Consider the following 27,086-nt stretch of genomic DNA (forward strand, 5'->3'; position numbering starts at 1 on the left):
TGAATGGGATTTCCAATAAAGTTCGGCCCGAAGACCGGCTCTAACTCTAGCCGCGAACTTGTTTCGATGCTCAAAAATCAGAGTAAATTCTTAAATTGTGATGGAAAAAAAAAGTTGTTCTACAAGGGGGTAATTTTTGAAACTAATTCTAGGATTATGGTCTTCACATTTGTGAAACGCGAGTTCAAAGACTTCGCATTTCACAAATGCGAGGTCAGTGTTTCAGGAAAAAAGAGAAAGGTTTTGGGAAAAAGTCAAAAACAACGAAGTAAGCTCGTATGCGCCAAATGCGAGCCGAGGTACCTCGCATTTCTCGAATGCGAGGTACTCAATCTGAAAAAAAGGCAGAGCTCCTAATTACGGCATTCAAATCTGTCTCCTAACCTGCAGAAATTGGAGCTCACTCTCTCTTCTCTTTTGCTGAGCTAGAGACCAGTCCAAGCTTCCAGGATCGGCAGACGAAATCCCTCACATCTTTCTCGTCGGAAGCTCTGCGCCATTGTAGAGCTTGGACCCCTGTTCGGAACCCATTTCTGCCAAGCTAGCCAGCTGCGCAAAATATAAATTACTATAATTTGTAGCTTATCACTGTGCTTCACGGCTTCGGAATATTTCACTGGCTCTGCAAAATGGTCTATTCAATTTGTTCATTCACCAAGATTTTTATGCTATTTCCATTCAAAAGCAATAGCATAATTAGCAATGGTCATGTGACACTAACGATCAGAGACTTAAGAAGAGCTCTGTTGTGCTGTTGCCACCAATCACATGGAAAGCGTCCAAAATTAAAGTTTAGAGTAAGAGAATAGAAAAGTGATTCAAGTTCGAAGGTACGAAGCAAAATTTGTCCTATGTTACAATATTTCTTTTAGGGTCTATAAGGGTAAATGTGGAACAAAATGTGATGACACCATTTCTTGTCAATTTATTCCATTTCTTTTACTGATATGGGCTGAATTGGTTACTACATTAGTTAAAGTAAGAATGGTCAGCGTAATATTGAAAATAAGAGGGATACTGAAATTGTCCAAAACTTCAGTCAAGGTTTATGAAATTATCCAATAGTTTAAGTAGCTGTTCCTGTTGCTTGTACAAGAGTGAATCTTCTCTGTTATCTTGAACGAGCTAAGAATTCGTCGAATTCCACACTTTATTATTGACTAATGAAGCGTCCACATCTCAAGTCTCCGGACGCCGGAATAAAGAATTTATTGTCCTTGTACAAGTTACAGCCTTTCTTGACTGCTAAAGTTGATAGTTCAGCTAATGATCATTAAGAATTATAAGATAATGTGGCTATTGTTCAATCTCTGGATACTGGATAGGATATCAATCTCCTTTTTATTTTTTTTTTGTTTGTTTGTTTTTTTAGGTAAGATAGACGTTCCTTTGAATATTATCATTTAAATTTTTTTTTTGTATTGAGTGAATTGGACTGCCCTTATTTTTGAAAACCAAAGTTGTCCTACCACATGGAATCAACTTCACATCTAAAATCACTCAGTATTGCTTATTCATAGATGCAAGTAGGTCTTCGATACAATAAAAGAGTGACTGAAAAGATCCCTTGTCTTGAGATGTAGTACTCGTTGCAAGCTAGTCACATTTTTCCAATTTCTTGTTTGAATATATGAAAAATTCTAGCTTGGGGTTATTTGAAATTGTTAAATCTAAGGAGCCCTGTTGTTCTCGTCAATTCTTCGAATAAACTCCAAATTCATTAATATATTTGTGTTTTTGGAACATTTTGTTGAGCAGCTAGTGAGATTGAAGGATGGTTTCAAGAAATTCATATATTTGGGATATATTTTGAAATTTATCGTACATTTACCTTGAAGATCAGAAGAAAATTGAGGCAGAATTGAATTATTACTAAGAATGGTGAAGGGACTTAGCATTAAGTCAAATCTAGAACAAAGGCTAATTTATTTTGAGGTGGATATTGAAGCAGCTGACATCAAATGGATCTTGCTGCTTAAGTCTTTATCTTAAAGTACTTAATTTAGCAATGCTCTCCATTTTAGCAATGTACTTAATTTACCTTAATTTAGCCTATGGCGTGCTTTATACGCAGCATTTGTGATCTTCCTAAAACTAAAACATTAAAGGATGAAAAATAATCATACAGATTACTAAAAGTATTTTGATTACTATACTTAAGCTATTATATTTAAGGAAATTGATGGTGCATTGACAATCTAATCTAATCTAATACTATATAAAAGCGTTGATGGCTGCTCAGGGAAACAAATTGTCAACCAAGGGTACTTAGATTTCAATAGAGGGAGATGATGACAAACCAAAGGAATAAATCTTCGAACAGGACCTAGCATTGACCACAAGGTGCTCAATTTTTTTTTAACTTATTATTATTATTTTTTTTTTTTTGGTTTTGACGATTGCTTAGTGAAAAGTTTAGAAATTAGAGATTTTGAATTCAAATTCCTTTTCAACCCCTATACTGCTTAAATTCCATCCTTCCTTTATTTGAAAAAATTTAAGACAAAAAAACTAAGATTTAAAAAAGTTTACCATTATCAAGATTCTGAACTGCTCTGCTTTCAGAACTTCTAAACATAAATATACCTAGCTTCTAGTAAGTTATTTGTCACCATCCAAGCCCATGGTTGGCCCAAATAATTTTTGTATCGAAATTCACTGTCCCAAAATGGTTATTCCAAATAACTAGTAACTTATGAGACCAAATCTTATATAATATCAATCCTTTTCCTCTCCCACTTCCAACGTGGGACAAGGGGCATCACATTATTACTTACCAACATATTTTTTTTTTCCTAAACGTGAAAATTATATCCCAAAACCTACAAAATATCAAACTTATACAATTAATTTCACAATCCGTATTTGTTGTGTAAGTGCGTACAACTATTAGAGGTAATATCTATATTATACCATGGAGTTGAAACTGATAATTGAAGATGCCCTAAATCAGTAGAATGTAAAAATGCTGAATTTGCCTAGAGGCTGACAGGTTGTCAGGCTTGTGCAATAATAAAAACCTGCTCAACTAAAGTTAATTTTGTAAATAGTGGTAAGCAAGGTCGGGTATAACTGTTTCTTTTCAAATTTACAGTAACCGGGGGGTGTTTTTGTGCAGAAGATGACAAACAAAGAAAATCTAAGAAGCTACTAAAAATTAAATAACAATCTACTAAAATCAAATGAGTGATAATTAAGAATCTAGCCAAGAAATAACTTCAGCAATGGTTCACCTAATTGATCATCGATGCAAAGCCAATTCCAATTATTTACTAATAAATAGGTTATAACTGTCAAACAAGCGATGACAGTCAATCTCTCCTTACTGTGTCGGTGATTAAGGTACGCCCGTTAATCACTGCCCTAATTGGAAAATAATCCTAGGTATGTCTGTAAGATTTAATTCTCCAATTGCCTTACGTTTAGAGGAGCCCTATTCTAACCAAATAACACACTACCAGGGTTATTTTAGATTAGCCCACGTATTTTCCTGACACAAAACCAATCATGTCAGTTGTCACTATATCAAGGCAATTAAACAATTACGGATTTAATGATCTAATTGATAATAGATTACCAAATTAACTAATTATCTGGATCCAAGACAACCGATTAATTAAAAAACCATAAGTACTGAAATTAAAGAATATGCGAATACCAATAAATAAAAGAAAAGATAAAATTAAATCGATCTCACAATTTTTAGGTAAATCAAAACTTCCGTTGTTCCTTGACTAGACAAAGGGATTTAACTCATCCCTTGTCTACTCCTGCGGAAGAGCAACTAAAGACGAAAAGAAAAGTCAAAGGCTAAGCTGCCCTCCTCTGACATGCGTAGGAAAGAAAAATATAAAAAAGAGATCCCAGCAAAAAGTTAAAGAAAACAACTCTTAGTTGCTCCTGCCATGCGCAGGAGGAGTCCTACTCAAAAGCATCCGTTTCCATTCCTATCAAATTGCAATCCTCTCTAATGCCTAACTATTGTGCGGCGGCCCCCACCAGCAAAAAGGAAGCCTTGCCTTCATCCAATAGATAAGTACTTGTGGTCCCAATTCAGTCAGATGTAGAAACAAAGCAGTCCAAATGTGCAACAACTACTCCAAAGACTTGAGTAATTAAAATTGATGGGCAGATTACCCCAAGCAAATCAATTTGACACAACTGATCACCAAAAAGCAAAGGAAGGGCACAGTAGCCCCCCAATTCAACAAACAGGCACAGAAAAATACCCAACTAACGGCACTTCAAGGGGCACAAGACAGAAACTAACAAAACATAACTCAAGTGATATCCACAAGGACCCCAACAGAGTAGTGAATTCAACCAATTTAAGCAAGTGAAACTCAACAAATGTCACCAAGTGGACAGTCAATTACCCAATTCAAACGACCAAAATTAGCAATAGAGCCAAGCAACAGGCAATTCCAGCAACCACCATTTAGAATTCGAGAAACAATTCAAGTACTAAAACTCAAAAGTCAAATACGCAGTCAAGCACATAGGATTAAGAAATTTAAAGCAACACCGCAATCAGTACCTCTGGTGTACTCACAGGGAGGAGTTAAATCAAACGGACAACCCAAGAAACTGACGCCACTAAATTCCAGCAGAGGAGTCCTTTAGTGAGGCCAATAAGGAAACCCAGCAAAGGATATTCAAAACAGGCAGGTAATAGGCGTAATGGTACCTCCACCGTGGTGATAGAGAGAAGGAGAGAGAGAGACGTGACCGTGGGTGGAGTGTGGGTATGGTGAAGGCGGCGACTGGTGGTGCACAGGGGCTGTTGCAGAGAAGTGGGAGCGAGTTGGTGGCGGCGTGGGCAGGGGGCTGAGCTCAAAAGCAGCGTGGCTGTCTGGCTGCGGCTGTGCACAGCGTGTGGCTGAGAGGCAGAGTGAGGGAAAAAAGAGGGGCAGCAGTGTAGCTATAGCTACTGCAGTGGTGGGCACGATCGTGAGGTGGGCATGTGCTGGGCCGTTGGTGACAGTGCCTCGTCAGAAAGAGCTTGTGTACTATTTTCCTCAAGGCCACATAGAACAGGTTTTCTTAATTAATTTTTTTTATTCAAATGCTTTATCGTTAATGTTCATTTTCAGATTCATGCAAGTTTTTCATGGGTTTCTTCATTTTTTTTTGTCTTCGTGCATTTACATTTATCTGTCTAAATGCTTTATCAGCAATTTTTGTTTTCAGATTCATACAAAATTTTCCTGGGTTTCTTCATTTTTATGTCCTATCTTCATTTACAAGCCTATTATGCTTCACTGCTTTGAAAGATAGTATTTTTTTTTTGTTAATTTTTGGTAACTTTTTACGTATCATACTTGGTGTCAGCTCAAAGGGGGGAATATTTCGGAAACTTTATTGTCCTTTCTGTATTTTTTTGGGTGAATGTACTGCTGTATATGGAGGCCGACTTGTCATGGGTTTTGTTCCTCTCCTTAGGTTGAAGCGTCAACTAATCAGGTTGCATACCAGGCGATGCCTGTTTATAATCTGCCTTGGAAGATCCTTTGTCGTGTGATTAATGTTCAATTAAAGGTATTTCAAGTTCGACCATCAGGTCATCAGCTGTTAATTTTGAGGTTCTACTTGTCACTTGTGTGTGTGGTTTATAACTGGATGTAAAATGTATGAACATATGCAGGCTGAACCTGACACTGATGAGGTGTTTGCGCTAGTTACTCTGATGCCTGAGCCAGATGTGAGTCTCCATATGGAACCATGTTCATTGCATGTTTACCTTGTCTTGGAATTGGTTATTTTCTTGGAATTTTCAATTTTTTTTATATGGTCAATGGCAGCAAGATGAGAATGCTGCGAAGAAAGAGCCAGTGCCACCCCCTCCGTTGAGGTTCCATTTGCATTCTTTTTGTAAGACTTTTCCTGCATCTGATACAAGTACTCATGGTGGATTTTCAGTGCTGAGACGACATGCTGATGAATGTCTGCCACCACTGGTGAGCATGGTTCGAAGTCCCGGCCGAGTCCTTATCGTCTCGACCCCTACTGATACGATACCGTGACGAAACGATATCGAAATACTTGACTCGCCGAGAAATCGGCCGAGTCGTCACCGCGACGGATTGACTCGGCCGAGTCACACCGACTCACTCCGAGTTATCCCGAGTCAAGACGAGAAATCAGCCGACATATACTGCGACGGATTGACTTGGCCGTTTCTTTTGCTATTTTTTTAATTATTTTTATTTAGCATACTTTTTTATATTATTAACAATTTTTAGAATATTAAATACTTTAAAATTTGTGTCTCACCGAGACCGCAACTGATATGCCGAGACCGATATAGAACGTTCCGGGCCGTGACCGCGACCGCGACCATGACTTTGAACCATGCTGGTGAGTGCTTTTACAAGGCTTGAAGTGTTTTATTGTTTGTTAGTACTTTTCCGGGAATTGGGGGTTGTAATGCGTATATCTATTTGGTTGTCTATGACAGGACATGTCTCAACACCCTCCTAATCAAGAACTGGTGGCCAAAGATTTGCATGGAAATGAGTGGCGGTTTAAACATATCTTTCGTGGTATAATGTACACTACAAGAAAATAGGCTTTTTGCAACACTTTTGCTGCGGCACAAGGACAAAGTGCGGCAAATAAGCAGCAAATTTCAATTTGTGCTGCAAATTTCACAACGGTTCATAATTTTTACATAAAAACGACATAGTTTTAATAAAGCCCAAAAAAGAAAAGAAAATAAAGCCCAAAAAAAGGGATAAGGAACGATATTCTAAATATAACTAAACACCTAACTATCTAAATACCCAAAAATTTGATCCTTTCCAAAGTCTGAAAGCAAACACCTAATTCCACCTCTTTCTCTCTATCTCTCTCTCCCTCTCTCTCTATCTCTTCCACCTCTCAATTTCCTTTGATTTCTAATGAAGCAGTAGAAATACCTTCGGTTCCTAATTCTTGGTCAATTAATTTTTGTCTTTCTCTCTAAAATCGAGTTCCACCTCCTTCATCTTTACTCCTGCAATAGAAATAGCTTAAGGCGATTCGTCAAAGAAAATGGTGAGGCTTATACCTTGTGATAGTTTTATCTCAATTTTGTGTTTATTTCTTAGTTGATTCTTAGGTTTGTTTCTTAGTTTTATCTCTACAGTAGAAATATCAAACTGAATTTTCTTTTCAGTTTTAGGTCATTTTTCGAAAGGTGAATAAATTGGATATCCTCTGTTGGATTTGGTTCTCTGTCGATCAACTAATCGTAGCATTGAGACAACTCAATCAACAATTCTGTGAGCTCTTCTGGTTCAAAGACAAGGTAATTAAGCTCAATTTCTTTGTGATATTTTCACTTTACTCATTTCAACTTGTGGTATTTGCTATCAATATTGCTGATTTTATGGGTTGATTCTATGTGGAGTATTCCTGATCTTAAATAAGAACTATCAGTTCTCCCAAAAAAGAAGAGGAATTTAGTGATTAGTAATGGTCAACTTGAGTTATTTATGCTTGTTTTTGGTTAAGATGGAGAACGACTATATGATTTTTGAATATGGATTTTAATAGTTTTTTTCAATTATTTGAGACTTAATGCGATTTAAGGTGGAATTCTAGAGTTTCAGTTTGAAAATTTGGATTGCATTGCACTTTAATGCACATCTCTATGATTTTGGCTACAGTTCTAGTAGTATGTTGTGTGGGTAAAGTAAATTGTTACATTATGATATTTGCTTGACCATGTAATAATAATTGGTTATGATATTTCCTTGACCATGTAGTAATAACTGGCTCTGTAATATGTGGGAAAAGATCATTGTTGACATAAATATTGACTTGGCTAAAGAGCGTGTCAATTTAAGCACGAATTCTGGTTTACACATATTTTTTGGACCTTATTGGCTTGTCAGATCTGCTTGACCTATTGTCGTTTATCTTTGCTCAATGACTCTTCTTCTATAATTCTGGTTGATAGTGTTAGGAACCTTATTGTATACATCACATGTATGTAATATAAGGTTCTACCCAATTTCAAACAATGCTGGAGAAATATATTTCTAAGGCCCTGCCATGTTTCAGGTGTTCTGTTTTGTTAAAGTTGCATTTTCCTTTCTTCTTTATGCATGTGAAGCAAGCTGGAGTTCATCTTCTAGAAAGCCTTTTGTTGTGAAATAATAAAAGCAGCACCAACCTAAAACTTTCAGACTGTTAGGAAATCTCAAATTGTGTTTATAATACATATATTAGTAGAAAGGTAATATGTACTAAGGTAAGACAACTACAAGCCATACAGATGAAGAAGCAATAAGAAGAAAATTGGATGTTAACCAACATTACTAAAGCTATCAAGTTAGCAAGTGCTTGAACCCGATACACAAAGCTAAAATGAGGATAGCGCAAGCCAAGATATATAGGGACTAAATGCTAAGCCTGATTTCAAGACAAGACAAATTATATAGCTTGGCCAAACAATGAACTCAAATACATAATCTAAAAATAGATCAATAGAGTTCATCTTAACCAAAACTTAATACTTAAGGACAACTGAATCACTTCACTCACTGGATTTAGTAAGTGAAGGTTTTAATTAACAGATTATTACTTTTCTAATTTTAGAATTAGCAGAATGAGAGAGAGATAGAACATGATAGCCATTCTTGTTATCCTATTTCATTGTCATCAAAGAATAAGTTCTCTTATTTGTGAGTCAGCTGGACTTAGCAAGTAAAGAGTATGGCACTTAAATGGACCATAGAATTTTCCTATTAGTTTTGAGGCATAGCTTTCTCCATGCTTTTGGGAACTATCATTATGAATAATGAGATTATTGTGTACTTTCATTTCTTTTAGGTGTACACGTCTATTTTATAGCAGCTGAATTAACAGTCCGGTGTTCTTAATAGTTTTTAGCTTTTACTATCACAAGCATATGGCAAAAATTTAAAAGCCCAAGAGTATTTTGTAGAAATGTAAAAAAAAATGAATTTATTAATAATGGATTCTAAGAACTAACTCAAACATAACTTTAGTTATTTATAATATTGAACCATTTTTATCTTTCTTTCTTTTTTTCTTTTTTTTTGTTTCCATGGACTGTCAAAACATGTTTTGGGTTTTATGCAATGTTCTTGGTACATTGATGTTTATTATGATGTTCGATAGGGAGCATATGCTACTTTAGGCTGGTAATAAATTACCACTTACGTACACAGATTGGAGGGCCATGCCTGAAGGATCTAAGGAGAGATTTTGGGAAGATATTAAGGTATTTTGACTCACTATCAAAGTTAGCAACATTTTTTTCTTTTTATTTCATACAATCTTGTAGCTTGTGAATGTTTAAACTTTTGTTTTGTAATTTTTGATAGAGAAATACAAATATTGATGATACATGCAAGAAAGTACAAATGATGAGGGTCAGCAAATTGTGGAGAAATTGGAAATCAAAAGTCAAGAGCATGTATTTCACTCCTTATAGGAGGCACAAGTCATGGCTATTAGCACACTGTCCTGCAAGAGTTGAGGAGGATCAATGGCCTATTTTGGTTGACTATTGGAGCTCAGAAGATATCAAGGCATGTATTTATTATCACATCTCTTTTGCTTTTGAATTAAATTCTAGTGGTATTATGATTTTGATGTGTTGTTAACTACCTTTTTCTGTTTTGTACATAATTAGAAGCAAAGCAAGATTAATGGCAAGAATAAAAAAAAAAACAAAAGATGCCACATCGAACAGGGCGAAAAGATCATGTGAACCTTAGGGAAGAGGTATATTAAATTCTAATGCTTATGTTTCTAGCAATTTTTTTGGAAAATAGTCTTATTTAGAAATATTAACACTTTAGTTTGTACATTGAATATGTGGCAGCTCCGGATTAAAATTGGAAAAGAGCCTTCGAAACTAGACGTTTTTATTCATTCAAGACAAGGAAAACAAATGGATGAGTTGACTTCACAAACAATTGTAAGAATAGCTTTTAGTCACTTTTTATTGGTTTTACTTCATAAATAATTCTTTCTTCTATCTGTTTTTCAATTTAGGCAACTATGAATGAGGAAATACAAAAACTGCCAGAGACATCCAAGGATGATAATTTTGTGAAAGATATACTCTATGAAAATATTCTTGGACCTGAAAAACCAGGTCGTCTTCGAACTTATGGGGTAGGTGCGACTCCAAAAGACGTGTATAGGATATCGGATAACATGAATGCTAGACAAAAGAAAGCATTTGAGGATGCAGTGAATGAGAAAGTGGAAATCATACGTGGTGAACTACGAGAAGAAATGAATTCGAAATTGGCAGATTTTAAGAAGGAGTTGATTGCTCAATTTGAAGCAAGAATGGTTTGGGATAACTATTTGGTTAAATATTATAATTTTTCTAATTTTTTTTATTGCTTTAGTTACTGTTTATCTTTGTTCTTCCAGGGGGCATCAACATGTGACTTGGCATCACTCCAAAGAAGAGAAATGAATGCAGCAAAACAATCTCAAATTTCGGACTCATTAGAGGTTGTATATTAATTCATACAATTCGATTTTGTGTTCAAACTCTCTGAAATATTAGCAGCTATGGCCTGATTTTCTTTTCTTCACACTTTGTTGATAATGTAACAGGTTGGTGATAGAATGAACAGGGAAGTTGGAACAAATGATGCTGAAATGTACAAGGAAGTTGGAACAAATGATGCTGAAATAAACAAGTGTGAAATGAATAAAAAAGTTTCTTCAATGGCTGATATTCTTGAGGTATAATATGCGTACTTTGAGTTGTTCCTTTTATAGAAGACCAATTTTGTTGAGTTCCTTGTTGATATTGCATTGTGCATGACTTTCTTGTTGATGACTATTTGTGCATGAGCTCCTTGTTGATATTTAATTGACTAGTCTTTTGTTATACCAGAACCACCATACAAAGAAGAAAAGGAGTAGGACTACTTGCAAACGACTTGCTTGAGGTACTGGAAAAGTTTCTGGAAATAACTCTATTCTGTCAAGTTTTCCATTGAGTATTTGTATGATTGGGAAGACGAGCTATTTTTGTTAAGATTTAGCCAGCTATTTATGGGACATAATGTAGTAGAAGTGGTCTTAATTTTCAATGCCTGTGAAAAGGTTGAATTACAAATTCTGTTTTAGTATCTATTGCTATATTAACGTTTTCTTCATGCTTAATGGGCTGGGGTTATATGAGCAGGGGACTAATAGAATATACTTTGCAGCCCTGGACTTGATGTTAAATGTGAAGTTGGACCACTGGGGATGCATACAGGTGAAAAAGTTTGGTTCAAATGGGGATGGATGGTACATTGGAAGCACGCGGATTGGGAGATATGAAGATGTTTTTGAGAGATGTATGATGAAGTGTTGTACTTTTGAAAACAAGCACATTTTGGAATATATGAAAATCTTGTAATTGGAGCGAACAATATTAAATGATAAAGTTTGTAGAATCTGACTAAAACAATGTATGATACTTTATTCTAGTGTATTGTGGAACTATATTTTGTTATAATATTCGATTTTAGGATATTTGAGCATGATAATTATTGTACCATGAAAAAATTGATTTCTGGTCTTTATATTGGTGACTTTTTTGTGACGCAAGTTTTTGTCGCATGATATTGTGGACATTTTGTAGCACATTTTTTGTGCCGCAAGTAGAGTGGTGACACTCAAATTGGCGTTGCAAAGAGCGATGCAAATGCATGCGACATATTGAAAAATTGTGTCGTTTTCTTTTGTAACGGCTACTTTTGTGACACAATTTAATTCTGTCGCATTTGTGCCGCAAAAAGGTTTTCGCGGCGGTTTTTTGACTTTTTGCAGCACAATTTTGGCGTCGTGAAAAGTCGGTTTTCTTGTAGTGGTAGAAACTTGGCACATTTTGGACTGTAGACCATTTTACCGTGTTGTATTACATCAGATTAGAAAAGCATTTTCTGTTGATTTCCAGGTCAACCACGAAGCCACCACCTTCAGAGCAGTTGGGAGTGTTTTTGCTAGTTCAAAAAGGCTTGTTGCAGGGGATGTCTTCATATTTCTCAGGTTTGCTATCATCCCAAAATTCTTATCGTCCTCTACACAAGAATTATTTTTTTTCAAATTGATTAATATTGCATATTTAGAGGTGAAAATGGGGAGCTCCGCGTTGGGGTGAGACGAACCAAGAGACAGCAAGGAAATGCTCCATCGTCAGTCATGTCCAGTCTCAGCATGCATCTTGGTGTGCTTGCAAAAGCTTGGCATGCCATTCAAACTAAAACAATGCTTACAGTTTATTATAAACCTAGGCATGTTACTTGTATCACTCTCTGTTTCAAGTTGTCTACTGACAAAGCCAAAGATTAGAATGTTTCACAACATGCACCTTTATATGTTAAAGCAACATGATTGATGAATGGTTTTGGATGCTAGTGGAATTGCATTTGCTTGAGAATCTGACTGGTTTTCCTTCTCTATTTGTCGTCTACAGGACGAGCCCCTCTGAGTTTATTGTTCCTTTTGACCAGTATATGAAGTCTGTGAAAAACAGCTACTCCATTGGAATGAGGTTTAAAATACGATTTGAAGGTGAAGAGGCTCAGGCTCCAGAGCAGAGATTTACTGGAGCTATTGTTGGTACTGAAGAAGCTGATCCAAAAAGGTGGCCAGAATCAAAGTGGAGGTGCCTGAAGGTAGTATCTTTGAACTTCATTTTGTCTCATTTTTGTTTTTTGTGATGGAGCTGAAATGGTAACCTTTTCTTTAAGGTGAGATGGGATGAAACTTCAACTATTCTTCGGCCTGATAGGGTTTCACCCTGGAAAATTGAACCTGCGCTTAATCCTCTTCCGGTGCCTAGGCTATAAAGGTCTTGACCAAACATTTTGCCATAATCTCCTGATTCTTCTGTTCTTACCAGGGAAGGTAGGTTTTTGCTTTTATTGTTCTGATTCAAGAATCCAGCCGGAATTTTGGAGGGATTCCTGAAGGGATTTGAGGTAGAAAGTTTTGGTGAAATAGGGCAGGATCCCTTCCAGAATTCAGCCAGAAATTTGAGGGATTTTCGAAGAAATTCCAGTCAACAATGGTTGCTACAACTTGCATAACTTGATTTCCTCTCCAATATTTCGCACCTTTCGAGGGACATCTTATGGAAGATTTGTAGCTATAAAGTAGAGATTCTAGCTTTAATTCTTGACCTTATTTTTTTTTTATAATGATGTGATTTAGTTTGGAACAAAAAAATGTTGACATCTGAAGCCAATGTTCATGCTTGAAGGAAGACACAAGGGGATAAAGATTTCTCGATAAATAGGAGGTTGTGGCTTATTTTGCTTATGTTCACAGGAGGTTGTGGGTCATAGTAGCTAATTTCAAATTCAACTTTTAGCCAACTATGTTATTCTTTCGATGCAGAATTTTACTTATGTATATGTCTACTTATTTAGAGATCATAGGCTTATATCTTTAACTTCAAATTCAGTGAATAAATTAGATTAAGGACATATTGATGGATATAACACATGGATCTTATTTGTCTTCATAATGCTCAAGTTCTATCCCTTCAGCCTTGCAAGAAAGTAGAGCAAATGCTCTTTGTATCCATCTCTATTTCTCTTACTTCCCGTAAAGGGGCTGCAATTTATGCTAATGTGGACTTTAATTGCATCAATTACAGCAATAGTATCTTCAACGGCCAACTACATCGTGGGCTCACTCCCCAGTTGGAATCCTCTATGCCACTACTCGGTGCCAAATCCAGTGCCTATCCACTTATCACGTGATGGTAGAAGAAATTTAAATAAACAACACATGACAAATTAAATAAATAGGGCACTTGGCATAAATATAGAAGTGGCACTGAATTGCCATAGGAAAAGTGACACTGAGGATCCCGTGTGCTCCCCAGCCGACCCTTTTGACGGGAAAGCGGCATAGATTTTTCTATATATAGAGATCAATCTATTACCAGCTTTCTCATCCCTCATCCTTCACAAAGTCAGTTTTCAATACATAAATTTTCCTCGAGCAAAAATGGGTTCCAAGGCACTTCTTTTCTTTTGCATCTCCTTGGCTGTAGTTCTAACAATTTCCTCACAGGTGGCTGCTAGGGAATTGGCTGAGACTCCCACATCAGTTAACAACCGTAAGACATTTATTCTCTGACATATATTAACCTAAATTCAGGACCATAAAATTTCAAATTTGCAATTATGTACTAAATTTATTTGTACATGTCAACCTTTGGATTGTTAAGAAACAATGCTAAGGCCTACTTTAGTTTAAAGTTTAAATACACCTTCCACAAGGTTTTCATTTAAGTGTACAGCCCTTTACTGGCATGGGACTTGGGTTGTGATAGTTACTAACTCTGATTGGGATTAAGTTACCTATTAATAGGTAGTGTTTAAATAATTCAGGGACATCTAAAAAATCACCGATTTGGACTTACACGTCAAAAGACAAATTTTTGACCTGAATATAATGTTATCGATTTGGTATTCTTTAAAACAAAACACATGCAACACATTAGTACAAAATCTAGAATTTCAAATTTTATGATCCCTGGGCCCAGATGAGTTTATTTGACAAGGTCATTCCCAGATTACATCAATGAACGTGTATGCTTTATTATCCTCAATGCAGCCAAGACACTTTGTGACTCCTCCCGACTATGGGGATCCTGGAGGAGGAGACCAAGTAGGGAACCTTGGAGGAGGTTGGTATCCTGGTCGTGGCTAACTAGGGAGGAAGTGGTGGCGGCGGCTAGGGTGGATATCCTGGTCAGGCTGTCGATGCTGAGCCTTAGAACTAATAAAGCCGAAAATTGAAAATTGAGGGTACCAAGGGGAAGAACAGGTGCTGGTTGATTTGAAGGTAGATCTGGATTTGGAAAACAGGAAGAAAAGGAAAGGAAAAAATGAAGAAGGAAGAAAGGGAAAGAAAACAAGGAAATAGAAAAGAGTTATTATCACTTTACCTTCTTAATATTTGGTGTCACTATCAATTTTTCTCCTTAACGTTATTTTATGATCATTTTATCCCCAAGACTAAGTGTCAAACTTAACAAAGTTTATTAATTCAAGTGATAAAATATGTTTAACCTTTAAAATTATTACTATTTTACCCCCATAAACTATAATCTCATTATCAATTTACTCCTTAGATTTACTTTTAGGCAATTTATCCCACTATTAAACCAATTTAGCAAGTTAAAAAATTTTAGAAAATAGTACCCTCTATTTTGTATAATAAAAATAAGGGTTAATCACATTTAATCCCCTTAAGGTATATCCCATCTCTCAGTTTACCCCCTAACCTTTAATTTGCTCACTTAACTCCCTATAGGACAAAATTGCCCTTGCATAATTTTGACTTTTCATTTACCTTGTTTTCCTTTCTTTTATTTCTTTTTCTCTTTCTTCTTTATTTAATTCTTTCTCTTTCCCACAAAAATCTTCACCTTAATGATTGAAATTAAAAAAGAGGAATTGCAGAGATCTCTCTTCTCCTTAAATGATTAAAAAAATATTCAAATCACTTTCTTAAAATACAATTTTTTTAGCATTTCAATTCTTTTAATTTTGGGTTTTCCTCTTTCCGTTTTAGTTTCTCATTTTATTCTTAAGAAAATATCATAAGATGAAATTGTTTTCCTTTCTTTTATTTCTTTTTCTTTTTCTTCTCTCTTTCATCCTTCCCAATAGAAAATTCCATTTCAACGAATATTTTTGTTTTGAGTTTGTAATTGCATATTTCTGGGTGAAGGTTTAAAAGGCATTAAAAACTAATTTTGATTTTTTGTATGATGCCATGTGTCACAAATTTCAAGCATTTCAATTCTTTTAATTTAGGATTTTCCTCTTTCCTTTCTAGTTTTTCATTTTATTCTTAAGAAAATATCATAAGATGAAATTGTTTTCCTTTCTTTTATTTCTTTTTCTTTTTCTTCTCTCTTTCATCCTTCCCAATAGAAAATTCCATTTCAACGAATATTTTTGTTTTGAGTTTGTAATTGCATATTTCTGGGTGAAGGTTTAAAAGGCATTAAAAACTAATTTTGATTTTTTGTATGATGCCACATGTCACAAATTTCAATTGATGATTATTAATCAGGTCACAATTTCATCTTAAGATATTTTTTTGGGAATAAAATGAAAAATTAAAAAGGAAAGAGGAAAACCCAAAATTAAAAGAATTGAAATGCTAAAAAAATTGTATTTTAAGAAAGTGATTTGAATATTTTTTTAATCATTTAAGGAGAAGAGAGATCTCTGCAATTCCTCTTTTTTAATTTCAATCATTAAGGTGAAGATTTTTGTGGGAAAGAGAAAGAATTAAATAAAGAAGAAAGAGAAAAAGAAATAAAAGAAAGGAAAACAAGGTAAATAAAAAGTCAAAATTATGCAAGGGCAATTTTGTCCTATAGGGAGTTAAGTGAGCAAAATTAAAGGTTAGGGGGTAAACTGAGAAATGGGATATACCTTAAGGGGATTAAATGTGATTAACCCTAAAAACAATAAAAAATTTAGAGTGGTTCTTCTCCTTTTCAGTACAAAAAAAAAGTCAAAAAATTAATTTCTTTCCTTTTGACAATCTCATTAATATTGAAAAATATATAGAAGAATAAGGGAGGAGAAAGAGAGAGAGAGAGCTCAATCCTTTTTTTTAAAAAAAAATACAAATAAGAAAGAATTCAATATTTTTATTATTTTAAAATTACTTTATTTTTCTATTTACTATCCAATTCCAATCAAAATCTCGAGAACATTAAAGCAATACAATAATATTAGATTTTTCCTTAGTTTCTTTCTTTATAAAATCTAATTTTCTGTTTCCTTCTATCCTATCTCCTTTTCTTTTCAAAGTATTAATAAGTGTGAAAAAAAGAAATTTGAGAAAACTCTTTTATTTTTATGTTTTTGGAATCTTAGAGTGAAAAAAAAGGAAAAATAATTATTCCAACTTTTTTATTTTAAATTATATATCAAAGGGTAAATACATTTTAAAAAATTTTGAACATACTTTCTAGATTAACGATAGAGTAAAATATCTAGAAAATAATATTAGAGAGTAAAGTGATTGTATCACTATAATTTAAAGGGATAAAGTGATAATAACAATGTAGTAATACTATAAAATAAAAGAGTATTTTTGTTAAAAATTTATTAACATGCTGAATTGAATTACCTATGAAGTAAAATGACTAAAAGATAACATGATGGGAGTAAATTGATAGTAATGATATAGTTTAAAGGGGTAAAGTGATAATAACCCATTAGAAAAGTTACTTAATTTCAAAAATTTTAAGGGAATATTCTTTGGAATCTCTAAATTTACATTTATGTCCCTAATAAATTTGATTTTTTTAAGTTACAATAACAAGTTAATGAAATATGCCAATTATTTTGTTAGTTTTGTATATTCCATCAAGGATTCTACTCAAGTGAGACGGATTTTATAGTTTAGGGAGTTAAATATTCCCACTTTGAAAGTTTAAGGATGTAAGTAAGAGTCAAGCCAAAGTTAAAGGGTGCAAAGTGGAATTAATCCTAAGCTTAATTAAGCAATACAAATATTTTCAACGAAGTCAATCTTCTCTGTGATTCGTTATTCGTTTGGTTTATAATTGATTTCAAAAAGACCTGTCTGTTGAATATAGTGTATAAGCTGAAAAGAACTGATAAAAGTAAATATTAAATCTAAGCATAAGACAATTAATGGCCAAAAGCTATAGAAGTTTTAATTGCTGATGTAACAAATGCATTGCGAAATTTTTCCAATCGGAAAGTTAGTTGGGTGCATGGTGGTATTAATTTTGTTGCCCATGAGAAGGCAGAGTATCTTGGTTCGGTTGATGATTCTATCATCCGGGGGATTCTTCCCCACGTTTTGTTCTGTCCGCTCTTTATATTGACTCACTAATCCATTAATATGATAGGCTTTTTCTATCAAAAAAATTTTGATTTTTATCCATATTATATTTGTTGGATATTTTAATAAAAAATATCACATATTTATTTTGAATTCAAACACAATAAATTACAATGTTAAATGAATTTTCAACTACCAATAAAACCATTTAAAAGTGTAACTTACGTCTTTAAAATAAGATTTATGTCTTGAATTGTGTGACCTATGTAATGATTAGGTTTATGAATTTATTTAGTTAATTTTTTACCGTTATACAATAAATCTAGACATTTCAATTAGTAGCTAAAATATGAGGTGTTTATTCCTCTTAATGTTAATATTTTAGTACTCATAATTTCTGAACCTACAAATAAAGGTATCTATCAACCAAACCTAATATATACTTAGCCATCTCTAAACTATTTTCTACTTTTCTTTCTCTCACTATAATTGGATATTATAGAGCAAAGAACAGTGTTGTGTGAGGTTTCCATCTTACTCCAATAGTGTAAATTGGAGTAGACTACAGTGAGATAGGGTGAGCTGTTATATCCTAGAGGTGATGTGCTGAAATCTACTACACCAGAAGATACTCCGTAGGGGTGCGAATCGTTTCAAAGAGACCAATCTAGTCCATGCCTCAGCCCATGCCAAATTAACTTTTTATGGTATAAATTATTTGCATTTTTTAATGTAATATTGAGGTATGAAATTTTTATTAATTTCTTTGTTAAATTTTGTTAAAGAAATTATTGTTATTTATATGATTTATTTTGGTCAAAAACCAACAATATTTGATTTATTGATCAAAACAAGAAAAACACACACACACACACACACATATATTATATAAGATAATTCAATGTAACCAAGTCAATAAGTTATTATATAAACATGAGGGGAGATGGATTGAGTGGTACGGAGGGAGTGTAAGTAAAAAGTTTTGAGTTCGATTTCTCTCATCTATACTGAAAAAAATGTAGAATCCACAAAATTCTAACAAAATTATATGGGAGATATACAGGAGATATATTCGTAAAATCAATGTATATGGGGAGTCAATTTAACACCTATAAAAATGTGGGAGAAGAGGCATAAATATCAACAATAATAAGTTAATCACGCACTATAATAACAAGGCTCTCAAGTCTTTCACTCTTTTCAACTAAACACAATAATATGACCCCCTATTTATAAACTAGATGACTTGATAAGCAAGTCTTATAATCATAAGAAATTTCCTAATAAGATACTAATTCTTAAATAATAAAACTACAATAACTTGATTCCAATAGAATTACTAAAACCCTAATTTGACTAAAACACTAGTAAATAATAAGATGAAAATTTTTAATTTTGAGCCTTGATTTAACATGCCAACAAAAAATGTTAAAAAAATTATTCTATATACTTGAGGACACGCAACAACATCAAAAACGTAATGATAATACTTCTATTAGATACATAAGGATCAAATAAAAATTATTTGTCATACGGCAGTTGCTTGTTTTCAATCGAATTCAAGGCTATACCCTTGTTGGCAAAGGTGCAAAGGGCTTACAGGTCAAGATAGGGACCAATCCCAGTTCATTTAACCACATATAGACTAAGTGCTTAGGAACTTGTCCGAAGATGTGTGGTTGCTGCTGACGTATTGCTTCTTGATTCGCTGAAAAGTTGTCGTTCTTCATGAGCTATGCACTCGACAGGATAAGTTGGGCTGCCAAGTGCGTTTGTGAGCTGCCGAGTATTTTTGCTTGCATGCAATCCACTGAAGAGAGTAATCATTATAATAATAGTAATTGTTCTTTTTGTTCAAACAATCTGTGATTGGGCTTGCTTTTTTCCTCTTTTCCACGTTACCTAATGTCAGGCTTTTGGTGATGAATTGTCATGAAAATTGGAGTGGTTATTGGGCTGAATGTGATGGGTCATCGGTAACTTATTTGCCCTTGGTTGGCATGTTTATTTATGTTCTTTTTTTACGAGTTGAATAAGTTCTGTTCTTGGGTTATAGATGTCAAAAAGTTTCCGGCCTACTGTAGAAGTTTTAAAACTGTGCTTCCTCCTTTGACTTTGCTGCTGATTTTCCTTCTTGTTCGTACGATGTTAGGAGCTCAAACGATGTCTTGCGTCCTGGATTTTGCAGACATTATGATGATTCCTAGTGTGTTTAGTGTTTTTTTTTTCCTTTTTTATCTTGCCTTGCTACCGATAGCGGGCTAGCTTTTAATCTACATTGTACTATTTCTCCTCTTCGTTTCATTTGCTCTTTTGCCTCGTACTCTCTTCTTTTCAAGGCCTCTTTTCTCTTCATCTTGTCTTCCTCACCCTTGGTCAGTTTCCTGTTACAGATTTATATGTTCTGGGCTCTTGTTATCTATGCATTGTTGTACCACAGTCTTTTTCTTGTAAACTAACTTCAAGTATTTCTTCCATTTCTTTGTAAATGCTACTGGGTATATGCTTTGGGACTTGTGGTGAGCTCATTTTAAACTTCCTGCTTTTTTGTTTCTATTTTTAGGTTTTGTTTCTATTCTTCTGATTGCCTGTCTTACATCCGTGTGATGGGCTTTTCTCTGTAGAATTTGCCGGCCTTTGCTACTTGAGAGGATCCTTTTTTGGAGCTGATTCTTTGTCATGTGTTGGGACAGGAATTCTGTTGCAGGTCAGATGCTTATTTTTTTTTTGTCTTCTTTGCTTATTCCTTCTGTTGTACATCCTTTGGTTAGTTGCCATTTTTGCTCTTCCATTCTTGCTTCATATAGAAGCATCTCATCTGTGTAATAGTTATTAGCTCACGTGTAATAGTTGCCGTGCATGGATATTTTTAAAAAAAATTCCCTTTGGTCTTTTTCCTTCTTAGTTTTTTGCAGTAAAGCTGGAATGAATGCATTTTTTTTCCCTTGTATCGTATTTGTTATGAAAAAATTATTCTTTGTTCTTTTGCCTTCTTAGTTTTTTACAGTAAAGCTGGAATGAATGCATGTTTTTTTTTATTTCCTTGTATCGTATATGTTGTGTTGTTCTTTTTCGCAGTCGGTACATGTTTTTTTTTCCTTCTTTGCAGTGATTTTATTATAGTTTTTTTTTGTCTGTTGTAAACTGCCGTTCGTTGATTTTTTGGCATTGGTGGTTCTTAGTTATTTAAGTCAAATGGATAGAAATGCTATTCGTCGGAAACGGTATGCTGAAATGCCACAGAATGAGAAGGCTGCACTTTCACGTCGGAGGCATGAAGCCGGGGAAAAAAACAAAAGAAAGAGAAATCCTCGCACTCTTATGTTCATGAGATGCCGTTTGGTTGCATAGAAACTGGTGTCTTTTTTCCTGGTTCTCCTGAGGGAAATATCAAGCTACGGAGTAGTTAGGATCATATTTCTCATCATGATAGTCTTCTTGTTCAAGACTCAATGGACTATATGTCCATCGGTGCACCTGCATGCCCCAGTGCTTGTAGTAGTGGTCCTTCTGCTGTTATCATGCCACATTTAGTACAATATGGTTTTACTCCTCAAGGAGTATATTCCATTGTGGTATTTTACCCATCTATTCTGTGTCCGTTACTTTATTTAGCACTGCATTGGCTCAGTGTCTTTTAATGGCTTCACTTTTCCTATGCTATTTACAAATGAGGCCATCTATTTTTGTGCATTGCAATAGCTCCACTGGATGACATAGTTCATGTTAGAAAAAGTCATCCAGAATCCAGTGTTGGAAAAATAAAAGTAAAAAACACACTACTGTGTCTTCTCACCTTTGGGCTAACGTCCAGCCTTGTTCTAATCAATGTTTTCAAACCCGGACCGTCAATCAAACCGGTGAGGTGAAAGGGTCGAGGTTCAACCAGTCGGATCGGTTCAATCGGGGTTCAATAAATAAATAAATAAATAAATATATATATATATATATATATATATATATATATATATATAGACACACACACCTATGCATAGAATAAGATATAAATGCTGAACCACAATAAATATAAGAGCAATATCCAACAATTAACACACACAATTAACATAGTTATGAAACTTACATGTCCAATTGTCTAAATATTAAAATTAACAAAAAACAATACAAGTCTAGAAAACAATCAAAAGGTCCAAACGAGTCCAATTTCTGAAGCTTCTATAATCTTCTTCATAATTCTGGGACAACAAAGCTTCAAAAAAAGCCATCTTGACAAGTCATCATCATCATCCAAGACTATTATATGAATCACTGACAAGTGATAAAAGTATAAAATCATATTAGTTTCATCACACCAACTGATACAAATCTTAAAAATAAAAATAAAAGAGTACAAATAATTCTATACCAATTACCATTTGAACATTTAATGCCAATTATCATCTTCATCATTAAAAAAGTTTCGACGCTGAAATGTTTCTAAATCAACATCTTCTGCTTCATCTTCATTATCTAAAAAATCAACATATTTAATTATATACATATTCAACAATTGAATATCATATCATACTAGCTTTATTTTTGCATCAAACTAATGATTTATGTCAAACTAATCTTCAAGTTGTTCAGAATTTGAACATTGACCATGAATTGGAAGTTCTTCAAGCTCTTCCTCTAACTCCTCATAATCAAGCTCCCCTTCTTGTTCTTCTTCAACCACCCAAAATTCTGTTTTATCAATTGACTCATAATCAACGGGATCATACGATCTCTTTTGCTGATTATGCCTACAACATATATATATACACACAACATATACACTTAGTTAGTACTAAAATATTTTCTTAAAAGGAATGAAATGTCATTTATAAAAATAAACCATTTACATATACCTATACTGCAAACACAAATTGTAATGCACATATACAAGATCATTGAGCCTTTGATGCTCCAACCTATTCCTTTTCTTAGTATGAATACGTTCAAAAACACTCCAATTACGCTCACATCCTGAAGAAGAAGCTGTTTGACTCAAAACCCGAATTGCAAGTTTTTGTAAGTTGGGAGCATCACAACCAAAGAGCTTCCACCAATTCTCTGTCATATTCAAAATTTAAATATAAACAAAATATTTATAAATTAGATATATATATATATATATATATTAGAGAGATTCAAATGCTAGAAAAATATAAATTACCTGGTCTATCTTTCTTGCTAGTAAGAATAGCAAGTTTTCTGCCAAAACTTCTCTCCCGCTCTCGATACATTCCAATTTCTCTTGTTAAATTTTCCACACTACACCAATCCACCTTTGATTCTATGTAATCCAACAAACCATTTGTAATTTCTGGATGTGTAGAGAATGTGGCAGTGTCATATTGAAAAGCGGGATTTAAAAAATATGCCGTAGCATGCAAATTTTTCCTCAACATCCTATCCCATCGGTCATTGATGATATCAATGTAAGGCTTATATAGTCTTTCACTACTCCTGAACAACTTCTTGATTCCAGTAATTGCTCTAAACATACCTTCATACACATACCCCAAAGAAGGCCTTTCATCAGTGTCACAAACTCTCAACAACCGAATAATAGGACCCATTATTCTCACCGTAATCAAACAATTATTCCAAAATCTATCATCCAAAACAATTTGTTTGACCTCTTTTCCTTTGTTCATTTTCAAGAACTTTTTGTAATCTCCGCTAGTGACTAAAGCTTGTAAGCTGTCTTTGTGATCATGTAAGCTCTTTAGTGCAATAAAAGTGGTGGCAAATCGAGTCTCCCCCGGACGAATAATCTCCCTCCACCCATTAGTTTTTCTCAGCCAATTTAGAACATATTTATGATTATACACAAAAACAGTTACTGTAGTAGCAAGAGCCACTAGAGATTTAACAGTACCCATTTCACCAATATCCTTCAAAATCAAATTGATACAATGGGCAGCACCTGGAGACCAGCAAATAGTTGGATATCTTTCATTTAATAAAGCTCCAGCAGCCTTATAATTGCTAGCATTATCAGTGACTAAATGCACCACATTTTTTGAACCAACCATTTCAACAATTTCAACAAATAGATTGCACAAATTTTCTGCATTTGTCACAATGTCCGATGCATCTATAGACTTGATAAAAGATATACCCTTAGGACAATAAACCAGAAAATTAATCAATGGTCTTTGTCTACTATCTTTCCATCCATCACCCATTATAGTGCATCCAGTTTCAGCCCAAGTATTTCGAAATGAATCAACAACTAACTGCACATCTTTCTTAGCAACTCGCAACAAAGTGACTCGCAAAGAATGATAAGATGGAGCTTTATAACCATGACCCATTGATGCAATTTGATCGATAGCTTTTTGAAAAAATGGAGAATTAACAGCATTAATGGGAATACATGCATCATAGAACCAAAGAGCAATGGCCATATCAGTATTTTGCCATTTATCCTTACTTTGCAAACAAACTTTGATAGTAGGTTGAGCACTATCACGTCCACCCTTAAAGAAAGCACGAATACCTGTAGGGGCAGTGGTTTTTCTCTTTCCTTTACCTAATGATGTACCAGCCTCATTCATTGAAATTTCCCTTATTCGAGGAGGTGGAACCTCTTGCACTTCATCACCGACAAATTCGTGCACTGGTTGACCAAAAGGACTTTCAACCCAAAATCTCCTCTTTTTTCTTTAGATTTTTTATCATTCTCTTGCAAACATGTTAATATTGCAAGCCTCACTGCTGGATCAACATTTGGACATGAAGTAACACTGCCCGTTACTCTTGCCAAGTGTTGCTTCATTCGGTGGATGCCACCCCCATGAAACACTTTAAAACAATAAGTGCATGTCATGGTTTTTCTTCCTTGTGCATTTCTGCCCTCAGAAACATATCCCCATGCTATATCTGTCTTTTGCCTATGACCTTGGGGCTGACTTGCAGATCCCTCACTATTGAATGGTCCCCCCGGTGAACATTGTGAGTTACTACCGCTACCAACCTCCATCCTAAAATGAGATATTTAAAAATAACTAGTCTTAACAAATAATTAATATACACAAACTGAAACAAATTATTAAAGCTATTCGTATTTGGGAACTGAAACTATCACCAAAAGATCTAAAGGGGTTAATGGAGACAATGAAACAACCGTTTAGCACGAGTGAAGTTAATTCCCTAAGCCTTGTGCATTTCTTGAGGGTGTTAAGTATCTTCACGATAACTGGGTTTTGCACAGAGATTTAAAGACATCAAATATACTTTTAAATAATAGCACAGAGATTTAAAGACATCAAATATATTTTTAAATAATAGCACAGAGATTTAAAGACATCAAATAACTTTCAAAGACATCAAATAACTTTCATCTGTCATGTTACTGTAGATTTTTGTATGGATTTCAAGCTAATTTTCTTCTCTGTGGCCTTAAAGATCATTGTCGTTTTGTTTTGCAGATATTCAAAATTTTTCGTACGCCTAATGACACAATCTGGCCTGGGTTTTCGAAGCTTCCAGGGGTCAGGGTTAACTTTGTCAAGCATCAGTATGTATTAGACTATTATTAGAATCATGTTTCAGTTCCCAAATAAATGAAGCTTAAGACTATTAGACTATTATTAGAATCATGTTTCGCATGCAAATTTCATTACCGAATATCAGTACCGTAAACCAATTCGTATTGAAAAAAGAAGATAGAAGCGCAGCAGGTGTATGAAGTAAAATACCTAAGACAGGGTTGCGAGAAAAGCTGATGAAGATGGTGTGAAGTGTGAACGAGTTTGGACTTGCACTATTAGTAGATAAGCTTGAATTCCACAATTTTTTTTTGGCTTAGAATCGGAGCAGCAGGCGGAAAAACTTTAGGCTTCGGTGCTTCCTTTTTGCTGATTGCTATGGATCAAGATTGGAGTTTGGACTTAGTAACATCAAAACATAGAAGCAGAAATCAGCACATTCATAGCACTTTCAAAGTCCATACACCTTTTACCATTTGGCTTCTTTCTGTTGTCTTTTTTTTCTTCCTAGTTCCCTCTACAAATTACTCCAATCGATCGCTCGATAAATCTTCCATCACCATGGATCCACAGGATTTTTCCACCGGCAGCAGGCCGTCTCCGAGGAGAGAACTACAGGGCCCAAGTCCAGCTCCACTTAAAGTAAGCAAAGACTCCCACAAAATCAAGAAACCACCAGTTGCACCGCAGCTGCACCACCTCAATCACCCTGCTCAGCCGCACCTTCAGCCCACAGTCGACAACGAACACCGCCAACCAGTGGTCATCTACGCCGTTTCCCCAAAAGTGATCCACACCACACTTTGGAGAAGGGATTAGAGTTAAGCCATTAAGGGGAAAAGGAAATTTCGGCAATTGTAGAGAGAGGAACCAGGAAGACCGAAGCGGCGAAGTGAAGTGCGAACTGCGAAGAGGAAGACTGGAGCGAACTAGCGAAGTTACCGAAGCGAAGAAATGAAGAATGAAGATTAGGGATCGGTCAAAATTGAAGTTTTTGTCAATTTTGACTCAAAAATTGGAAAACCGCGGTTCACAGTCCGACCCGATTTTGAAGATTTGAACGATTTTTTACGGATTTGAACGATTTTTTACGGTTTTGACCGGTTTCTTATAAAAGTCAACACAAGCTATAGACCGGACCGGACACATGGCCGGGTCGCAGTCGAACCGGTCAACCCGGTCAGTCCGGTCCGGGTTTGAAAACATTGGTTCTAATCATTAACCTTTTCCGCACATTCGTCGAGAAGTCTTGCCTGACCTTTCAGATAATATTATATTATAGCCTTCAATGAGAACGAACAAAAGTGTGATTGTCAAAATGAAAAAGTAAATAACATGTTGGATTTGAAGGACTTGAACTCTACAATCCTTAACTCTCTGAACACTCCATCTTTAAATTGTTTGTCCAAAGACTATGTTTCCTCTTCTATTCCATTTGATCCCTGGTCTTTGAGCAATCCTCGAGGTAGAGATATTACTACGTTCAGCAATTCATGTTTTCTTTCTTTTGTCAATCAGCATTTAGTATCATTGTCCTTCATATGCTACTCTGATATAAATAATGATGTCTATTTATATGCGTTGCAGTGACTCCATTCAATCAGAGAGCTCAGCGTCGTAAATGTCAGATAGAGACTATTGCTAGAATAAGGAAAAAAATAAAGGAACATGCATCTTTTGATTCCTTGCTTAATGACCAGCCTTGTCAGTGGAGGCATGCAAATACTTTGTCCAAGGCATGGTCTCACGTTCCAGAGGTTAACATTGCAATTTTTT

General features: G+C 34.9%; 2 protein-coding genes, 1 long non-coding RNA gene and 1 pseudogene across 3 annotated transcripts; 2 read left to right on the forward strand and 2 right to left on the reverse strand.

Moving 5' to 3' along the window:
* The first annotated feature begins 2,230 nt into the window (after window positions 1-2,230).
* LOC113735679 (auxin response factor 2A-like) lies at window positions 2,231-12,833 on the forward strand (annotated as a pseudogene).
* On the forward strand, window positions 9,691-11,389 carry LOC140038164 (uncharacterized). The gene is made up of 6 exons (XM_072083257.1): window positions 9,691-9,738; window positions 9,839-9,934; window positions 10,012-10,317; window positions 10,402-10,485; window positions 10,591-10,722; window positions 11,171-11,389. The coding sequence occupies exons 1-6, from the start codon at window positions 9,691-9,693 to the stop codon at window positions 11,387-11,389; spliced, it is 885 nt and encodes a 294-aa protein (XP_071939358.1).
* Window positions 12,834-21,829: 8,996 nt separating the features above from the next.
* On the reverse strand, window positions 21,830-22,305 carry LOC140038068 (uncharacterized). The gene is made up of 2 exons (XR_011841877.1): window positions 22,203-22,305; window positions 21,830-22,098 (listed from the first exon to the last, which is right to left on the reverse strand). It is a non-coding gene; the product is annotated as an uncharacterized lncRNA (long non-coding RNA).
* Window positions 22,306-22,396: 91 nt separating this feature from the next.
* LOC113735680 (uncharacterized) lies at window positions 22,397-24,802 on the reverse strand. Its single transcript, XM_027262672.2, has 4 exons — window positions 24,514-24,802; window positions 22,988-24,439; window positions 22,680-22,884; window positions 22,397-22,574 (listed from the first exon to the last, which is right to left on the reverse strand). Exons 1-4 carry the CDS (start codon window positions 24,800-24,802, stop codon window positions 22,397-22,399), a joined length of 2,124 nt encoding a protein of 707 aa, XP_027118473.2.
* Window positions 24,803-27,086: the final 2,284 nt, after the last annotated feature.

The sequence above is a fragment of the Coffea arabica genome, chromosome 3c (assembly GCF_036785885.1).
Source record: "Coffea arabica cultivar ET-39 chromosome 3c, Coffea Arabica ET-39 HiFi, whole genome shotgun sequence".
In the NCBI taxonomy this organism is placed as follows: Eukaryota; Viridiplantae; Streptophyta; class Magnoliopsida; order Gentianales; family Rubiaceae; genus Coffea; species Coffea arabica.